The 18,471-nt window shown below is 37.8% G+C and overlaps 2 protein-coding genes across 9 annotated transcripts; both read right to left on the bottom strand.

Annotated features, from left to right (window-relative positions):
* Positions 1-510: 510 nt before the first annotated feature.
* LOC115980968 lies at positions 511-1,635 on the bottom strand. The gene has a single exon (XM_031103163.1). It carries the CDS (start codon positions 1,633-1,635, stop codon positions 511-513), a length of 1,125 nt encoding a protein of 374 aa, XP_030959023.1.
* Positions 1,636-12,967: 11,332 nt separating this feature from the next.
* On the bottom strand, positions 12,968-18,192 carry LOC115981943. Of its 8 annotated transcripts, none has more exons than XM_031104382.1 (8): positions 17,716-18,189; positions 14,798-14,878; positions 14,643-14,702; positions 14,288-14,331; positions 13,791-13,833; positions 13,627-13,698; positions 13,445-13,546; positions 12,968-13,329 (listed from the first exon to the last, which is right to left on the bottom strand). In XM_031104382.1, the coding sequence occupies exons 1-8, from the start codon at positions 18,076-18,078 to the stop codon at positions 13,210-13,212; spliced, it is 885 nt and encodes a 294-aa protein (XP_030960242.1). In that variant the 5' UTR covers positions 18,079-18,189; the 3' UTR covers positions 12,968-13,209. The 8 variants fall into 8 exon arrangements, 7 of the variants coding, with proteins under 7 accessions (XP_030960242.1, XP_030960245.1, XP_030960244.1 ...); XM_031104385.1 differs by having other exon boundaries at positions 12,968-13,277; XR_004089483.1 differs by having other exon boundaries at positions 13,237-13,329; positions 13,676-13,698; positions 17,716-18,188.
* Between the last annotated feature and the right edge of the window lie 279 nt (positions 18,193-18,471).

Genomic DNA, 18,471 nt, shown 5'->3' with positions numbered 1-18,471 from the left:
TGGCTTGTACTTGACAACTGTGACACTTTTTTACAAATTTTGCCGCATCTTTCTTCATGGTTGGTCAGTAGTAGTCCATCTGTAGCAGACATCTGTAAAGCTTTTTCTTCCCCTGATGTTCACCACATTCTCCTGAATGTACTTCTTTTATCATTTCTTTTGCCTCTTCAGGGCCCAAGCACCTTAAAGGGTCTCCATCATATCCCTTTTTGAAAAGGACCATGTTATGCAAGAAGTAACGCATTGCCAACCTCTTAAGCTTGTATCTTTCACTGTGCCTTTGTGGCAGGACGCCTTCTGTTAGGTACTGCATGAAAGGGCTACTCCAATCCTCGTTGATAAATACAGCGTAACTTTCCTTCCTGTCTGCCGCAAGCTGGCAGGTCCCACACTAGGTTTGGACTTGATCTGCATCTTTACCCATGCTTGGCCAATAGAAGCCTGCTCTCTGAAGTCTGCTATAAAGACTGACTTCTCTGCAAGACTTGCAAGTCTTGTCATATATTTCTTTCAATTTTCTCTGGGCTTCTTCCTGCCCCACGCATCTGGATAAAACCCACCTAGCATCCTGCGGTACAACTCTTCTTTTACCAAGGCATAGTCTTTTAATATCTTTAATTCTGCTGTATTGTCTCCCTTCACCAAGGTTTCCTTTATGGGGATTTGCCAATCCCCTTCGCCCTGTTCCTCCCGGAACTTTTCCTTCAACACCTCAATGATGGATTCTTCCCTCTTGCTGACTTCTATATTAGTGCTATTCCCTTTGAGGATTATTTGCGAACCCAATGCAACTAACGCGTCCGCAAACCGATTTTCGTTTCTCGGAGCATGTTCTATTTTAAAGGTTGAGAATTTTTCTTCCATTCTATGGGCCATCGCTCTGTACGGGGCTAGGCTAGGCTCCTTTAAGGAAAAGCTTTCTTTGGCCTGGCAGACAACCAAGTTCGAATCTCCCAGTACTCTCAAATGTTTGACTCCCATTTCGAGCGCCGTGGCAAGCCCCGTTAGATAGGCCTCGTACTCCGCCGTGTTGTTTGAACAGGGGAATTCCAACTTAAATGACAGCACCACTGCCTTGTCTTCTTCATGATACAGAACTACTTCCACCCCTCCGGAATGGGTAGTAGAAGACCCATCGAATTTCATTACCCACTGTTCTCTGACTTCTTCTGCCATGGCTACTTCCCCTGGAACTTCATCATCCAGTGGGAATTCTTCCTCTCTTGGGAACTGTGCCAATAAATCTGCTATAACTTGACTTTTCACTACCCTAGGTGTCCCCATTCTTAAATCGTACTGCGATAACTGTAACAACCACTGGGATATCCTGCCGGAGAGAATCGACTGTTGTAACAGGGCTTTAATGGCATGGGACTTAGTCGTCAGCCATACTTCGTAGGCCAAGAAATAGTGACGCAACCTCTGCGAAGCGTATACAATGGCCAGGCACGCTCTCTCTGTCCTTAGGTAACGAGCTTCTGCATCTTTTAAGGCGTGACTGATGTAGTATATGGGCTGCTCGACACCACCTCCATCTTCTTGAGCGATCAATGCGCCGATGGCGTACGAGTTGATGGCCAAATAAAGTAGCAGTGGTCTTTTATGAATAGGGGCCTGCACCATGGAGAGGTTCATCATTATCTGCTATAACCTTTTGAAAGCCGTCTGCTGCGCTTCCCCCCACTCAAAACTTTGCCCCTTCTTAAGCAACTTCGTGAAGGCAGAGGTGATTGATGCCAACCCAGGGATGAATCTCCGGATATATGAGACTTTTCCTAAGAAGCTCTTCAATTCTTTTACTGTGGCCGGAGGTCTCATAGTTGTTATGAACGCGACTTTAGCCGGATCCACGTCTATACCTCTGTTGTGAACCAGGAAACCCAAAAATTTCCCAGAGGACACTCCAAATGTGCACCTGAGGGAATTCATTCTTAACTTAAAAGTTCTGCATCTTTCGAATACTCTTTTTAACACACGAAAGTGTTCTTCTCTCCTCCTTGACTTAACCACTATGTCATTTAACCACTATGTCATGCACATAGTCTTCTAGCTCCTGGTGCATCATGTCGTGAAATATGGCCATCATTGCTCGTTGATAAGTTGCACCTGCATTTTTTAACCCGAAGGGTATCACAGTATAGTAGAAATTGCCCATGGGTGTTCTGAATGCAGTTTTCTCTGCATCCTTTGGCGCCATCTTGATCCGATTGTACCCGCTGAAACCGTCCATGAATGAGAACATGGAGCTTCCTGCCGCGGAATCTATTAGTAAATCCATGTTCGGCAATGAAAATTTGTCCTTTGGACAAGCTTTGTTGAGATTTCTGAAATCTACACAGCATCTTATCTGGCCATTCTTCTTCTTCACTGGTACTATGTTGGATAGCCAACGAGGATGCTGAATAGGCTTGATGAATCCTACAGCCAGTAACTTCTGCACTTCTTTGACTATCTGCCCTTCTATTTCTGTGTGAAATATCCTGGTAGACTGGGCCACCGGCTTGACCTCTGGGTCTACATTCAATGTATGCGCAACTAGCCCGGGATCCAACCCTGGCATTTCACTCTAATCCCAAGCAAAAATGTCTTTGAATTCTTTCAACAACAGTATGAGTTCTGACTTCTCCTTTTCTGTCAGGCTTGCACTAATTGAGATAGGCCTTGGTTCTCGTGAATCAGACCCTAAGTCAACTTCTTCCAATTCTTCCTCTGCCATAACCTGAATGTCCTTTTTTGTCGCAACTGCCTCATCCTTCTCTTCTTCTTTTCCCAAACTTCCTTCAGCGACGCAGCACGCCAAACTCTTGTGTTGCCCTTTTTGGGTGGGACCCACTTGCATCTCACCCGTGGGCCCCACGCACCTTCATAATTTATACACAATCCTGCCATCAAGGCCTCGGACCCTAATGCACTGAGGTGTTTCGTCTGGCTCTACGGCAAGCGCTTCTTTTCTTTTCTTCTTTCGCGCTAGTAGTTCTCTTAAATTGGGTTCTGGGTCATCTTAAACATCTTCCCACCTAGGCACGAAGGTGCCTCGTGGCTTTGAAATCGAGTTTTCCCCAGATGAAGCCCGTTGGTCATAAAACATGGTTTCCACCAAGTGGGCTTCTGCCTGCTCAAATGGCCAGGGGTTTGCAGCTATGCATATCATCCTGCCATTCAATCTTCCTTTCACACATTGGTGGTAGGTGGATGGGACTAGTCGGTGTTTGTGTAACCAGGGCCTTCCCAAAAGCACATGGTAGGATACTTCCGTTCTGACCACATGGAAACGAGCTAAAGAGGCTATGGGGCCTACTTTCAACCACAGCTGAATGTGGGCTACGGTGTACTCACCTCTTCCACCGAACCCCATTACTTCCATCGGGCATCCTTGGATCTTTCTTTCTAAAATTCTTGCGGCTTGCAAGGTGCTCAACGGAATAAGGTTTATGGAAGCACCCATATCCACCAGGGTCTTCTTGATGGGGATTTGATTTATAGATGCTGCTAAATAGAGAGGCCTCCTATGATCTGGGTGTCCCACCTCCATATCCTCACTGCTGAACGTGATTTCTGTTGATTCCTGTAGAAGGGCCTTGTCTTCTGGCATTTCTGCTGACAGACACTCCACCCCTGCCCTAGAGGCGATGCTTACCAAAGCCTCCGCGGCTATTTTTCTTTCTTTTGCTGTAAGTCCCAACTGGTCAAATAGATTTTTGAACTTGGCACTCTGCTGAAGAGTGGTAATCGTCGTGGCAGGTAGGGCCAAGTTTTCTTCCTCGTCTTCTCCCAGGTCTACACATATTACCACTGCTACTACACCCTTTCCCTTGTGGTTTGGGAGTAAGTTTCTTTGGACTTCCTGCTGGGTTAGCTCCAATGTGCCTTCTTTAATCCTGCGGTGCACCAATCTGCGAAGCGCCCAGCATTCTGCGGTGGGATGTTGTACATAGTTGTGCAAGTGGCAGAAGCGAGGATCCCTCCTTTCTTCCTCCATGGGCTCTTTAGAAACCTGGTTGGGTTTAAAGATCGCGTCCGCTATCCATTTTTCAAGTAGCACATCCAGCTCCTTAGGAGTACATGGTAAGGGTGGGGGCGTATTATACTCTCTCCCCTCTGTTTTCCTTCTTCAATCTCCAGTGGATACCGCCATAGCCTGCGGGGCGTTTCTTTTGTCTGAACTGAGTTTTACAGACTGAGCCGTCTTTCTAACTTTTTGCAATAGCTGTGCGAACTGGGAAATTTCTAGATTTTCCAGGACAACTCTGAATTCCCGAATCATATTGGTCATGCACATTTCCACTAACGTCCTTTCTTCACAGTGGTTGTAGTAGTCAAGTGCTATGTCCCTGAACCGTTTAATGTATTCCATTAAATCCTCACTATTCCTTTGCTTGGTCGCTTGCAGAGTTGCGAGCGTTACCGTTTCTTCTCCGTGGAAGTACTTAGTGCAAAATACATCCACCATATCATCCCAAGTTGGGATCGATCCTGGTTTTAAGCCAATGTACCAGGTATATGCCCGGTCGTACAGTGACTTTGAAAACTCCCGCAGACATAAGTCTTCGTTTGCTGCGTAAGGGCCAAGGGTATCAATAAATTTGCTCACGTGCTTTACTGCACTTCCCTTCCTGCCATCGTACTGTGCAAAGGCCCTTGGTTCATACCTCTCGGGGTACGGTTTGCTGAGTACTTTTAAAGGATAAGGAGGTCTTCGTGTGTAAAACCTCTCCTTTGGTGTTTTGGCTCTCTCTTACTCCAAGAGAACCGCTACTTCAGCCATGGTAATGAAACGCTATTCTGCGTTCCGTGGGACACCTCCTACCAATGTCTCCTCTCTGTCTACCGCATGATCCGGGTCATGCTGGCTGCCTTTCTCTTTTGTTTTGTCTGCCTTCAGTTGACGGATCTCTTCCATCATTTGTTGCTGCGAGTACTGTAATGATTGCAATACTTCGATGAAGGCATTGACATTGTCCGCGGGGACTCTTGTCTGAGGCTGAGGATCAACTCCCGTTCTGTTGGCACCTTCTGTTTGGTTAAGTTGCTGTTGGTGAGGCGTTGTTGGCCTGGATTCTGCTTGTGAGGGTACGGCACTCATATTCCGTGTCGTCTTGGACTTTGGTGACATTCTTTGCGAGGGACTCTGTTTTCTTTTCTTTTTTCCCCTATTTGCTTCCCAACTCCCTAGCGGAGTCGCCAATTTAATGTAGGGGTCTTTTTTGCGTATTGTGCGTTGAGCTGGGCTGCCTCCTGCGGTAATAGGCCCGAATGTTTCTGAGGAAGGGAGTTGGGGCCGGTCCAATTGTAACTCAACTTGGGCCGGTTTATGCACAAAATATGTCTTGTCTGCCAGGAGTAGGCTTACGGCAAGCAGAACTGTTTCAGATGGGTTACGGCAGACAGATATAATAATAATAGCAAAACAGAGTACTCTGACTATTTAATAAAAATGGTCAAGTAATCCCTACTTATGAAACATGATTGCAGTCGTGATAATGTCATTTACAGAGAAAATAAAGGAGAAAGAAAATAATATGAACTAATCAAGAACGGACATAGAATCAAGTTTTAAGTTTGGTCCGCCGAAGTAAAACCAAAGAGGGGAGAACGCCTCCTTTCAATGCAAATAATCTCCTAGGAAAAGATCCTGCCGTGGGGATTAATGGCTTTGAGGGAGTCGGACCTAAATGGTTATTGCCCAAAAGGAATCCTTGTTACATTTTGGAAGAGAGCAGGATTTGAAGAGGGAAAGAGGGAAATTGACCTACTGGTGCATGCCCATTGTATTATCTCTCTTTTTTCCTCAATTTCCTCTCTTCTTTCCTCTGTTTTCTCTCTTATCTTTTTCTTTTCTTTCTCTTGTTTTCTTTTACTCTATTTTTCTTTTACTCCGTGAATACCCTCTGTTTTTCGATCCTGAATTCAGGGCATGGCAAGGGTCCTTTTATAGTGTCTGCCGTGGCCAGTTTTTTACCACTTTGCCCCTTAACTGCTTTTATCTGGTCTGGGCGTACTTGCCGACCACCAAGTCTGTGTGACACTCACCCTTACTAGACAGAGGTTGGTTTGTTTCATTCCTCAGTCCACCGTAGCACTCTTTCCCGCCACGGCATAAATGCTTTCTCTCTCTTTCCCTCAAGGCATACACCTAACAGTTCCCCCCTCAACCTTGCCTCTTTTGGGCAGTCTGTCATCCCAGTAAGACGTACCTCCCAAAAGGGCTTGGGCAGGAGCCGCAAAATAAGTCTTTTTCCCTCTCCCCACCACCAAACCATACCCCCTTTGTCTCTTACCTCTGGCCCATGACCCCACCATGTCCCATATTGACTGGGTACAGGCTGGTGATGCCTGGGCCTTGCGCATGTTTTCCTTTTAGATATGTCCAAAAGTCTGCCTGCTGCTCATGCGTTTGCCGTGATCTAGAGACTCTCCGTCCGTGTTTTCTGACCTCTTATGTGGGCTTTTCTTTGGTTTCTCGCTCCATTCAAGAGCTGGACTTTGTCTGATGATGGGCCTTACATTTCTTTGGCCCACTTTCGGTTTTCTTTATTTCTTGCAATGTTGTACTCTTATTCCTGCCGTAATAACTTAATCCTGCTGGGTCTCTTTTGGGCCAGCCGTTTATTCCTTCTCTCAGTAGCTTGTCATGGCCACTGTTTTGCTTTTACTTATGGGCTCCTATGTCCCTTTGGGCATCCACGGCCCGTTTACTTTCTTTGGGCTTCCTCGGCCCATTTGCTAATTTCACACTCTCATGGGCTTTTTACTAACTTCATTGGGTTTCCCTGGCCCAATAACCTTATTCTCATCCTTGAGGTTTATGGGCCTGTCATAAACCCCTTACTTTCTTAGTTTGCATTGCCTTGGGCCTACGGCGGCCCCTTCTCGTTTTTCTACCTCATACACTGCCCATAGGATGCCATTTCTTTCTTTCCGGGCTTCTTTGAGCCCACTTGCCTCTTCAAGACCCATTTGTTTATTTGTTGGGCCTGTGATCCATTATTCCTGCCGCTTAGGCTTAATGGTTTTTTTGCTATCTATTTTGTCAATTCTTTGTTGCCCTTATTATTGGGCTTTCTTTCTGTCTACGTGGACTCTCACAAATGACCCTCAACAATATCGAATTATTAAAAAAGAAGAAGTCAAATTGCATTGATATCTTCGTAATCTATCTCATTTCATATAATACAAGTTCTATAATGTGTGATTTAATTGATAATGTGCTTTTTAAATGCCATGTAAATATTTACGAATTGACAAAGAGATTTGATGGTTAATATCCTTTGAATTCAACACTTGATTCAATATTCTTGTGCATTCCAAACTACTCATCTCATGTTCCTTGGTGTTGGTGGTCTTTTCACCCCCTACATCCTTATCATTGAGCAGTAACTTACTTGGTGATTGAAATAATGAAATTGTTTCCCCTGCGATGGTGAAGCGTATTTCCCATAGTCTATCTTTGAGGTAATATCTAGTATTTACAGTTAGCTCAAACTAAAACAATGCTTTGCCCTTAGATGTCTAGTTAGTTGTTGTGCAGCCTCGTCAATTCATTTTGGGGAGGACTAGCTATCTCTAGGATTGATTGACACTGACATTTCATCAGTAGCCTTAACTCATCAGTAACCCTCACTGGAGTGGCTAGTATTGCAGCAACATCTTACCCTGCAATTGTTCAAGAAGCAGTAGCAGAGGCCTTAATAAAAGTTAGAGACCTTGGTTTTAGACAAGTTTTGTTATTAGCAGATTGCAAAAGACTAGCACAAGTTTGCAACATGAAGAGTCAACCAAAGTGGCAAGAACAATCCATGATGAAATACCTGCAATGTCTAACACTGCATGGCCTAACCATCCACACTATTTTTGTTCCTAAACTCATCAGTAACCTTAACTCCTTAGTTGATTCAACATCAGTTCCTTTGGATCCCAACTCAATTTGACCCAAACATTGTAGAACTGAGTCCATAAGCAATGATAAGTAACCCTGTGAAAACCCACTTTTGATAAAGTTTCGATGGGTTCTAGTTTCCAACTCATTCTTCAAACAATCTCAAGACCTATTACTTTTTCTCATAATGGACGACTTAGAAATATTTCTCGTTTATCTACTTTTATTTTTTATTTTGTATACTGTTTGAATTTATATTTTTAATTGGGAATTTTGGGTATCAATTTATTTGCTTCAAATGAAACAATATTAAGTTTTGGAACATTTTAATTAATGAATCCTATTTAGTAGCAATGGAAATAATATTCCATATTGGCTTTCTTATTGCTTTTGATGTGAAAATTTATAAATTTTACTAGACACCCCTTGAGACACATTAAAGCACTTTTGTACTTGTGTCTTTTAGTTAGAATCCAAAATTTGGTTAGTGGAATCTCCCTCATAAGACCACACACATGTATAAATCATTTGATTTATTAAATCATTTGAACAAGTTACATGATCTTAATTTTGTCACATGATTAAAAATGTATCTGTAAATGTACATTTGACTTACCACATAATAGGTTGAAGAAAGTTTCTTCCAAACTGATTTGGAGGAAAGTTATCTTTGAACATGAATCTTTTTCTATCAAAGTATTGAATTTTGAATTCTCATAGGATGAGGGTGAGGGTGAGGGTGAGGGTGTGGCAAACAACAAACTCTATGGTCGGGTCTGGTGCAAGAAGTTTATAGGAACAGGAACCAATCTCAATTGAAAACAGTTGGGTTTGTAGTTCTGAAACTCGTCTCTGACCAAGCAAACAAGCGAAAGCATCCAATAGGGTCAAACAAGCAGATCAATTTTCTCAAGTACTTGGTCACTCTTTTCTTCACCTTAGGAGTCGCTATTGTTGGACCCCGAAATTATGCAATCCTTTGTTGACAATTTTCACACTGTTCTATAACTATTGGTTTTCTACGACATGCAGATTTACATAGATGTTGAATGAAAGATTGTCTCTATCAATTTATGAACTTAATGTCACCATGCTTCGGATACATCATCCTTGGTAGAAGGAATTGGCTGGCTCACCTAGGTCGTATTAATACACCCATTTGGTGTATGGTTACCAATACAAATTGACTTTAGGAGTTCTTATCAAATTCTTTCATCTTATGGCTCTGTAATTGCAACTTACAAATAAAATAAATGGATCCTGCCAACTACTATTTAAAATCAACAAACTAACAATTCAACCACTAAAACTACTAACTGAAAACCCAAACTGAATTCTGCCTATTTTAACTGGTATTGTTTTACCTTACCAATAAAAAATAAACTGACACAATAAAAGGTAAATGGACCAAGCATCAAGCCCAACATTTAACTAATGAATGTTAAAACTCGTATGAAAGCTAACTCGTAAATTTTATACTTGAAATTATTGATGGAGTCTAATCTTATAGAGGAAGAAGTATAATACCTTCTTTAAATTTTATACTTAGTAATTATTTCTCAAAAAAAAAAAAAAAAAAAACTCGTAAATTTTATAGTTGAAATTATTGATGGAGTCTAATCTTATAGAGGAAGAAGTATAATACCCTTCTTTATATTTTCAATCTGTGACATACATACTCTTTTTCATAACAAAAGTAATCCAACATTATTATTATTATTATTATTTTAAAAGAAAAGGAAGAAATGTTGACGATATTTTTAATATTAAAATGAACTAATTTTCCCTTTTATTAAATATTATTATTTTTAGTCATGATTAATCTATGAAGTTTGCTAGTAAAACTAAATTCAAACTAAACCCTAGTCCCTAGCCATTTTTCTGATTCCGAAATTAAGCATCCTTTGACATGTAGTGTTTTATCATGACATGTAAGGGAAATGAGACATATACATTTTACAATATTTAAGAAATCATAGACGTCAACATTAACGGGAAAAAAAAAAATGTACCACCATCCACATCAGTGTTTAATAAAAAAAAAGGGTAAATTATATAATTGGTACCTTATATATTTGGTCTCTATCCTTACACAATGTGTCAATTTGGTACCTAATATTTCAATTTTGTCAATTTGGTCTTTGTTGTTATCTCTTGGATAGAAAATCTAATGTGTCAAACGGAATAAAAAAAAAAAAAGATTTTCCATGTCACATCAATTGCTAACTATATTGCCACCTCAGAATATATAAAAATAAAAAATAAAAAACCAAATTTTTTGTTCACGTGTGAGTTCAAGTTTGGGAAAATTTCTAAAATCCCTAATTTTATAAGGTGAGGGCCAAAGGTCTTGAAACTTCCAATAATTTTTTTTTTTTTTTTTTTTGAGCTTGTGGTTCTCGATTTCGACTAAACATATACATAAATTTTAATAATTTGCATTTGCTTCTTCTATTTTTGTTCTGCAACTTCCATGGATTTCACTACCTGCTTAATCGATCCAACAAGATTAGGTTAAGTGCATCCCTTCTATAAAATTTTCTCTCATTCTCTCAAAGTACCTTCTTCATTCTATAACTTTTTCGTATATTGTTTTAAAGAAATTCAAACAGTACGTTGATTGGGGTGATAAAGATATGGAAGTTATAGAACAAAAATAGTAGTTATGCCAAGTTGAAGTATGCCAACCATGCATATTGTTTGTCACATAGGCGATTTTCCATTAATGAGTTAACGTTAGAGTTCAAATTAATTGCAAGTTGATAATAATAGGGATTAAACTAACTGCTATCAAAATGTAAGGATCAAATTAATTGCGATCCTAAAATATAAGGGCCAAAATAATATAAGGGCCAAAATAATATTTTCACCAAAATATTATTACATAACTAATTACTTAGTCATTTGTTGAAATTTATAAATTTAGAATGAATATACCTTTTATATATGTATATCTATAATTATTTTCATAAATTTTATCAGGAGTTTGGGTATCTTGTAGTATATGATATGAAAAAACCAAAGATCAAAAATTGATTTACAATACGATTTACATTTTACTAACTATGTTAACAATTAATTACAGTTATAAGGTGTAAATTGTAAAGTATATTTTCCCTCATTTTTATATATTTTCGAAATGTGACATCCAACAAGTCTTCACAACAAAATTGAGACATTTATATTAAAAAAAAAAAAAAATTTGTTAGCAATATTTTTACCTATAAATAACCCCTTTCCTTTTATCTTTTATTTTTGAGATGGAAGGTCATATATTAGTAGTTTACATGACAACTAACAATAAATCCTTATAAAATTCTCTCTTTAGTAAAAAATGAAGATGAATGGATAAAAAGCCTTGTAGTCCCACTGGTTGGCATCTTCTTCTGTTATATATATATATATATATATATATATATATAATCCAAAGTTCAAATTACCCTAGCACCTCATCTTCCCATTCTTTATTCTGTCCAGATTTAAAGAATATGTCTTATACCAATAACCTATCGACGACTGCACTTAAAACAATGGAAAAAGGAAATTTTATGATGATTGATAGATAAATTAGTAGAGATTACCAAATCCTAAATCAAATTACAGTAATTGGGTGATGGTATCATATCACCTGCAATTAGTGAATATGCAATCTCTAGTCTACAATCAAAAGAGGTGGTCCAGTACAATAATGCCAACTCAATAAAAATACCACGTCATCACCAACTCAGCAATAACCCAAAAAAAAACCCACATATTTAATTCCTTTTCCTCTACCCAAACAATTGAAGTCATGTCCACCATGCACCATCTCCCTTTTTCCCTTGCCGAACTCACCAAAGCCACCCAACAATCACACACACAGAGACGAATGAAGAGCGAAAATGCCCGCAACTGATTGCCAAACCACTACAAAGACTAAATCGATGATCCCTCATCCCAAAGTCTGACGTTGGCCCCTCACTGCTGAAACAAGTGCCAAAGTGGTGTTGTTTGGTTCAGCTCTTTGCTGATGAGTACCAATGAGAGGAAAAACAAAAGGAGAAAATAAATGGGTGTCGGAGTTGCTACAATTGCCTCAGCAGGAGGGAGCTACTACCCTTATGAATCTTCCATCTAAGATCTTGTGCATGGTATTTGCTAAGACTACGATCAACCAGGAGAGCATGGAGTCTTTCTTTCTTGGTCGTCTATCTTAACATTAGTGGATCCAATTCATGCGAATCAAAGGATTAGAGCACGTGCCTCACCCACAACCGACCAAAAATATCTTGATCTCTCCCTTGGATGAACCATATAGCTAAGAGAAACCAGAAACTAAAATAAAAGAGCTTGTCTCACCCATCAGCAAATATTTCATAATAGCCTCGTAAGCGTATAAAAAAGTCAATTGGCCGAATTATGCGAAACCATTTTATACAAGTTCATTGATAATCTCTTTTTATAAAGCAAATCGACTATGATTCTTGAATAATCCACGTCACTTTTACTTCTACTTCGATTGTAACAAAAGATTCCTCTTTTATATGAAGCAAGCCCATGTAATTAATGTTATGTACGAACAATCTTCACTGGTGGGTGGTGGCCATGGCATTAGATTTTGTGTAGTTTTGTCGTCCACGGTTGATGGAGTTTGATGTTGTTTGGTTACAAGAAAAGAGTTAGAATAATTTGGCTACTAGAAATAAATATATGGGTTTTTTGGTTATTGCTGAATTGGTGATGGCATGGTATTTTTGCTGAGTTGACATTATTTTACTGAGTTGGTTATTGCCGAGTTTGGTTACAAGAAAGGGATTGCATATTCACCCATTGCAAGTGATATGCGCCCTTGGGTGATAGGAACCATAGACAACATGTAAACCTGAAGGTTGCTCTAGTTCCTCATTGTCTGGTTCAGTATAAGCTCAAGTTCTAGCTAAATAGATTATCCATGCAAGGTAATTATACATTGAATTTTCCACATTTTCCGTGTTTTTTTGCTGATGTCCATTCTCAGTTCATGGCTCCATGATGCAAGTAATTGCACTTATATCTATAAAACTTAGGAAAACAAAGAAGAATAAAGTAATTGGATTCTTGAGAGAATGCACGTAGTCTCAATGACAGTAATTGCAATGAGATATCAAATATATTTATCAATTCAAATTACTTGAATATATGACGGAACCATGGACTTTAATACATATACCAATTCTAACCAAATGGGGAGAGGGATTTGAACATTTGGCATCTCCGTTGAAAACACCAAAAAGTGTCAATTGAGTTAAACGGCTATCGGCCATTTAGTGCATGGTATTACATACACTAAAAATGAGTCAATGTCTTAGATGCAATTATATAGCCCTCTCTATCCATCTTGGTAATCTCAACGAAGCCTTCATCCCAAGCTTGGTAAGGAACACTGAATACAAAAGGTGGAGCAAGAATATGAAGCATCCACTATTCAATAAAACCTAATAAAATAGAAGGGGAAATGTGTGAGTCTTTCATGCATGACAGGTAATTGAGGTGAGAGAGGGAGGAAGTTAAAAGCACAAGGGAGAAGGGCAAGTAAGTAATTAAGGATACCAAGGTTGTAAAAATGGCATATATCATGTTCATTGATGGAATTGTATGAACACCCAAAGCAGTGAACATGAACGTTAGAGAAGCATGAATGTTAATGGTGATCTACAAGCAAATAAAAGAAATCTGTGAATGAATTGCAATTACTCAAGTAAAACCTCAATCGTAAAAGGAAAATCAATTACCAAAGAAAGTATGTTTTCCCTCAGTAAAAATGAAGATATCAAGACATACCCCACAGCACCAATTGCTCGAACCTGCATATATAAGTTCGTTAATTGAAAATAACTGGAGGATGATGATGTTCAAAAGTTGTAAGGAATTCAAGGCAAAGTGGAGCAAACACTACAGTTGTGCACGACAAAATTGAAACAGTCCAATTTGCTCCCAACCTAAGAATACACCAAAATCAAAACATCAAGCTGTTACTGCTAAATACATTTTGCTTCGGAGAAAGGAAATTCACTATTCAAAAACTAATAAGAATTATGAAAAAGTGGTCCACTGCTTATCAAAATTAACAGAATTCACTAAGCAAACTAATCTATCACTTCACAATGAATCCATAAAGTTTAGATGTTATAAAAAAAAAAAATATATATATATATATATATATGTATATATATATACACACACATTAAACTTGAAACGCCAAGAAACTGTTTACCAGAAACACATCTCTGCAAAGTAGTAGACAATGTATGGGAAACAAAACATAGGGGACAGGTGAGTACAAAAGATTAATAAAATAGTGATTTACAGTTTAAAATAATAAAATTTCTAGAAAAGTTTTCACTTTATCAAAAGAAGAATCATCAATACTAATAGACCTTGAGCATCACATACCTCCACAAAGTGCCCATTGTTAACCCAACTATTCCATGTTTAAGCTGCAGAAAACAAATATCCAAAAAGTTGGCAAATTATCGGCTACCTGATACACACCCCCCTCCCTCCAAAAGAAAAAAAAATACCAAGAAAAAGTTCTAGAAACTGAAAGCTCATTAAATGCAGTATTTGTATATGTAATGTACTAAATTCTTGAGAAAGATCCACAAAAGACAAATCATTAAGAGCTCAGAAAAAACACTTGTTTTGATTACAAAATTTCAAAAAAGACTAGGAACTAAGCTAGAGACACAAACATAAAAACAAGATGATCCTTCATGCAGAGGGCTGTAAAATTTAAAAGGAAGCTCACCAGATAGGTTAAGGCTTTCACTGGACCAGACAAGACAAGTAATAGCATAGTTGTTGCCACCTATGAAGAATAATTAAGACACATAACACAATGATCTCAATGTAAATCTTCAAAAAATGCTGTATTGTAATATGGTGGAAATATCGGTTACAAACCATAGTCTTCCTTCCTGCTGCAATGCCCCATCTCATTGAGGAGATTACTATTGGCAACGAGAAGACACAACCAAAGTAATTCTGTACAAAACCATATCTTATTGAGAAAAAAATGCATGACACAATACATAAGAAAAAAAAAAATAATGTGAGACACATAATAGCTATTTACATGGGACTGAAGAACATTATAATTAGCTATTTATATCAGGGCAGGAAAAAAGAAAAGAAAAGGAATCTCCCTTTTCTGTTCTTGCTTGGGCAAGTTGTGTTGTTCATTCCTTTGTGTTTAAAACACTGTTTTGTTAAGGTTTCAGGTTTGTGTGCTGCCACTTTCTCCTTTTTATTTTTATTTTTGGATGATTCGGTACTTACAACAATGCAGGAGGGGAATTCAAACCTTATCGAAGAGAGCAGACAATGCCACTGAGCAACAAGGCTCTTGGTGTTGCTCCTTGTTTTTCTTTTTGGGAATAATAATACCAACTATCGAAAGTGAATTATTAAAAAAGGAAATTCCTACACAATCAGCACATTTCTATAAATAAGTAATCAACATGTGAGGGATGAGTTAGTGGAGGGTTACAACATTGGCATCTTTTGATGATCTTGTTAGTAAAATTCTGGTTTTGCAAGATGCTGTGCTTCAGGAATGTCTCGTGATCAAGGTTGTCAAAATCAGGATCCTACGCAAGATCGTTGAAGGTAGGTGGAATCGTAGATTGTAGGATCAAATTGTGAATCGTAAGATCCTACATATTTTCAGATTTAAAGCAAAAAAACGCATTGATAATGACTTTGTATGTTGAATAATCACGTAAATTATAAATTCATCCATAAAAAAAAACTAAGATTTGCATCATATGAAGTAATTTGCATGTCATACATCACTAAGTTTATACTAACGAAACAAATATATTTAAGTTTTGAACCAATGTATCTAAAAAGTTCAATAAATGTTTAATTAACAACCAAATACCAAAATATTTATCAAAACATATGGAAAATATTTTCCAAGTTCTAAGTTCCAAGTTTGAAATACAAAATAAGTTAGCAAATAGAAACTAGCTAACTACAATATGAAATCTAAAAGCAAGATGAATATTAAGGTGAAGTGAACATTTAATTATTCCCATTTTAAGGTTCTTATAACCACCGTCCTAAATTCCTAATCATCATCATCATCCATTTCACCATCTATGTAAACATTATATATTTGTATACTAAAGCTGCAAAAGACATTAAGATACAATTTCACAATCAACTATTCAAGTTATACCACTCAACAACAATTAAAGAGCATGCTCAAAAAAATCAAGTAATCATTAGACAAATACAAGCATAGCTGATAAAATTATATATAAGAAAATATTTTAGTAATATTAGAATGCAAATGAGTATATTGACCAAACAAATTTAACAACATTATAGCTTAAAAGGCAGCAAAGTCAACATCAAATTCTTCATTTAGAAATGATAAAGCATTCCTTCATTTTGATTGCAAGTGAAATAGAAACTAGAAAACATTTGCTTAGGTTAACATAATTTAAAAAAAAAAAAAAAAATCATACCATCACGACATAAAAAAAAAAAAAATAAATAAATAAATAAACCCTCAAAACTTCATCAAAACCAAAAAATTATCCCATAAAAAAAATAATTAAAAAAAAAACTAAAAATTTATGTTTTTGGTAGGATCGGTAGGATCCCATACGAACCTATGTACGATCCTACCATTTTTAGGATCTTAGTGCGATCCTAAATGTTTTGGTGAAGTGGGATCTTAAAATTGTGCGATCCTACGATTCAAACCGCGATTTTGACAACCATGCTTGTGATGGTATTGTGGCTCCTTCATCACCCCCTCACTCGCCCAAATTCCAGCAATTTGCAGCACAGAATGGACCCCTCCAGAAAAATAGCTCATTAAAATCAACTTTGATGGGGCCATTTTTTACAGAAAAGGGTTTCGCTGGTAGCAGAAGTGCAGGCCCTTGGATGGTTGAAAGCAAGAGATTTTGCATTGGAATATTGGGCTATAGAGAGGTGATAATTGAAGGCGATTCTGAGTTTGTCATCAATGCTCTGAAATCTGAAGAAGATTGAATGGCTTTATATGAACTCTTATTAAGGACAAGCAAATGAAGTCACATTGTAACGCAGTAGTTCACCCCCTGGATAGAAAAGCCAAGGATATTGCTGGTTCTGAAATCTAGTCTTATTTTTAATTTTTTTTTACCCCCAGATATCTCTGTAGTTCTTTTGTGGGAGTAATTTTCTCCATTTGAATAAAGTTTCTTAAACCCATTCTCAAAATAAAAATAATCAATATGCACCAGGAAAAAAAAGAAGACCCAATTATATTTTATAAAAACCAATTTGAAACTCTTAAATATTAGAATTGATACACCATGTTGAATATATTAGTATAGATGCGGAAGTGAAAGCGTAAAGTATAGAATACAGTAATACACAAGGGTTACATAGAAAATCTTAAATGACTACATCAATAATATATTAGAGTATAGTACAAATTCTGTATTATAATAAACCATAACAATGTTATATATAATAGACTAAATCCTAGACTAATACACTTCTAGGACAAATAAGAGACTTGCTTTGCAAACAAAATAGAATTAGCCTTGTGCGTATACTAATGTGCTAATATAAACCAAAAGGCAAACCAGCGAAGCTATAAAAAAAAAAAAAAAAAATGCAGGGAAACAGAAAATAAGCCATGGAATATATACACACACATAAAGAATGGTTCACAGGAGACGGTACAAAAAGCAGCATAAATAAATTATAAGAGAAAAAGAACAGAGCACAAATAATGCGATAGAAAGTGTAGAGAGCAATAACTAATAAATTGGCTAAGACCCATTTTGCAAATAAGAGTTTTAAGAGCAAGAGACCTCAATTGAGAGAGAATTGCTCAAGAAGTAGACCAAGCCAGTGAGCGCAGCAAACATGGAGCACTCAACCAATGCCAGAGTTTTCTTATAAACGACACCGTTTGGGGACAAGTCTTCAAGTTCCGGTGAAAAAACATTGGAAGAGTATTCACCACCTTCATTGGTAGCAATTGGTGCTTCAGGTTTTGAAACTCTGAAGAAATTGAAGGTGGGTTTGAACCTGGGGAAAAGAGTGGATTTGTGAAGGGAAGGAGAGAGAAAATGAGGTGGAGGGAGAGGGGTAGTTTGGGAAATAGAAAAATATGGAAGATGGGGTTGAAGTCGAAGAAGCTTCAAGGGTGGAACTGGAACAGGAATAATCATGGTTCATGGAGATTGGAGATATATGCAGATGCAACTAATGACTAGTAACCACTAACTAGTACTTTAGTTTAGATAGCTCATACCATACGGAGGACTTTAGATAGGGAGCTGACTCAGTGTCTTTGGGCCTTGGTTTTCTCTTTCTATACAAAGTACATTCACTGAGTTTGGGCTGGAATAAAACTAGCCCAGCGGTAATGGCATAATAAGAGGATTTTTTTTTTTTGGGATAGATTCTCCTCCACAAGTTCCCATTTATTTTGGTTCGTGATACTAGTTTGCCTTTTTGCCAAATATATATATATATATATATATATTTTTTTTTTTTGAGAAAGTTTTGCCAAATAAAATGAACTAAAAAGAAATATGAAGTTGAAATAATATATAGAATTT

The sequence above is a fragment of the Quercus lobata genome, chromosome 3 (genome assembly GCF_001633185.2).
Source record: "Quercus lobata isolate SW786 chromosome 3, ValleyOak3.0 Primary Assembly, whole genome shotgun sequence".
In the NCBI taxonomy this organism is placed as follows: Eukaryota; Viridiplantae; Streptophyta; class Magnoliopsida; order Fagales; family Fagaceae; genus Quercus; species Quercus lobata.
Note: the sequence above shows the minus strand (reverse complement) of the source record. Positions and strands in the feature narration are given on the sequence as shown.

Bases quoted from the DNA above. Each gene is read 5' to 3' on its own strand.
- LOC115980968 (XM_031103163.1), bottom strand. From the start codon at position 1,635: ATGAACCTCTCCATGGTGCAGGCCCCTATTCATAAAAGACCACTGCTA.
- LOC115981943 (XM_031104382.1), bottom strand. From the start codon at position 18,078: ATGATTATTCCTGTTCCAGTTCCACCCTTGAAGCTTCTTCGACTTCAA. The intron at 14,879-17,715 runs GTCTCTTGCTCT...GGTTTTGTACAG, and splicing joins GCAATTCTCTCTCAATTGAG to AATTACTTTGGTTGTGTCTT. The intron at 14,332-14,642 runs GTGAGCTTCCTT...TGTTTTCTGCAG, and splicing joins TGAAAGCCTTAACCTATCTG to CTTAAACATGGAATAGTTGG.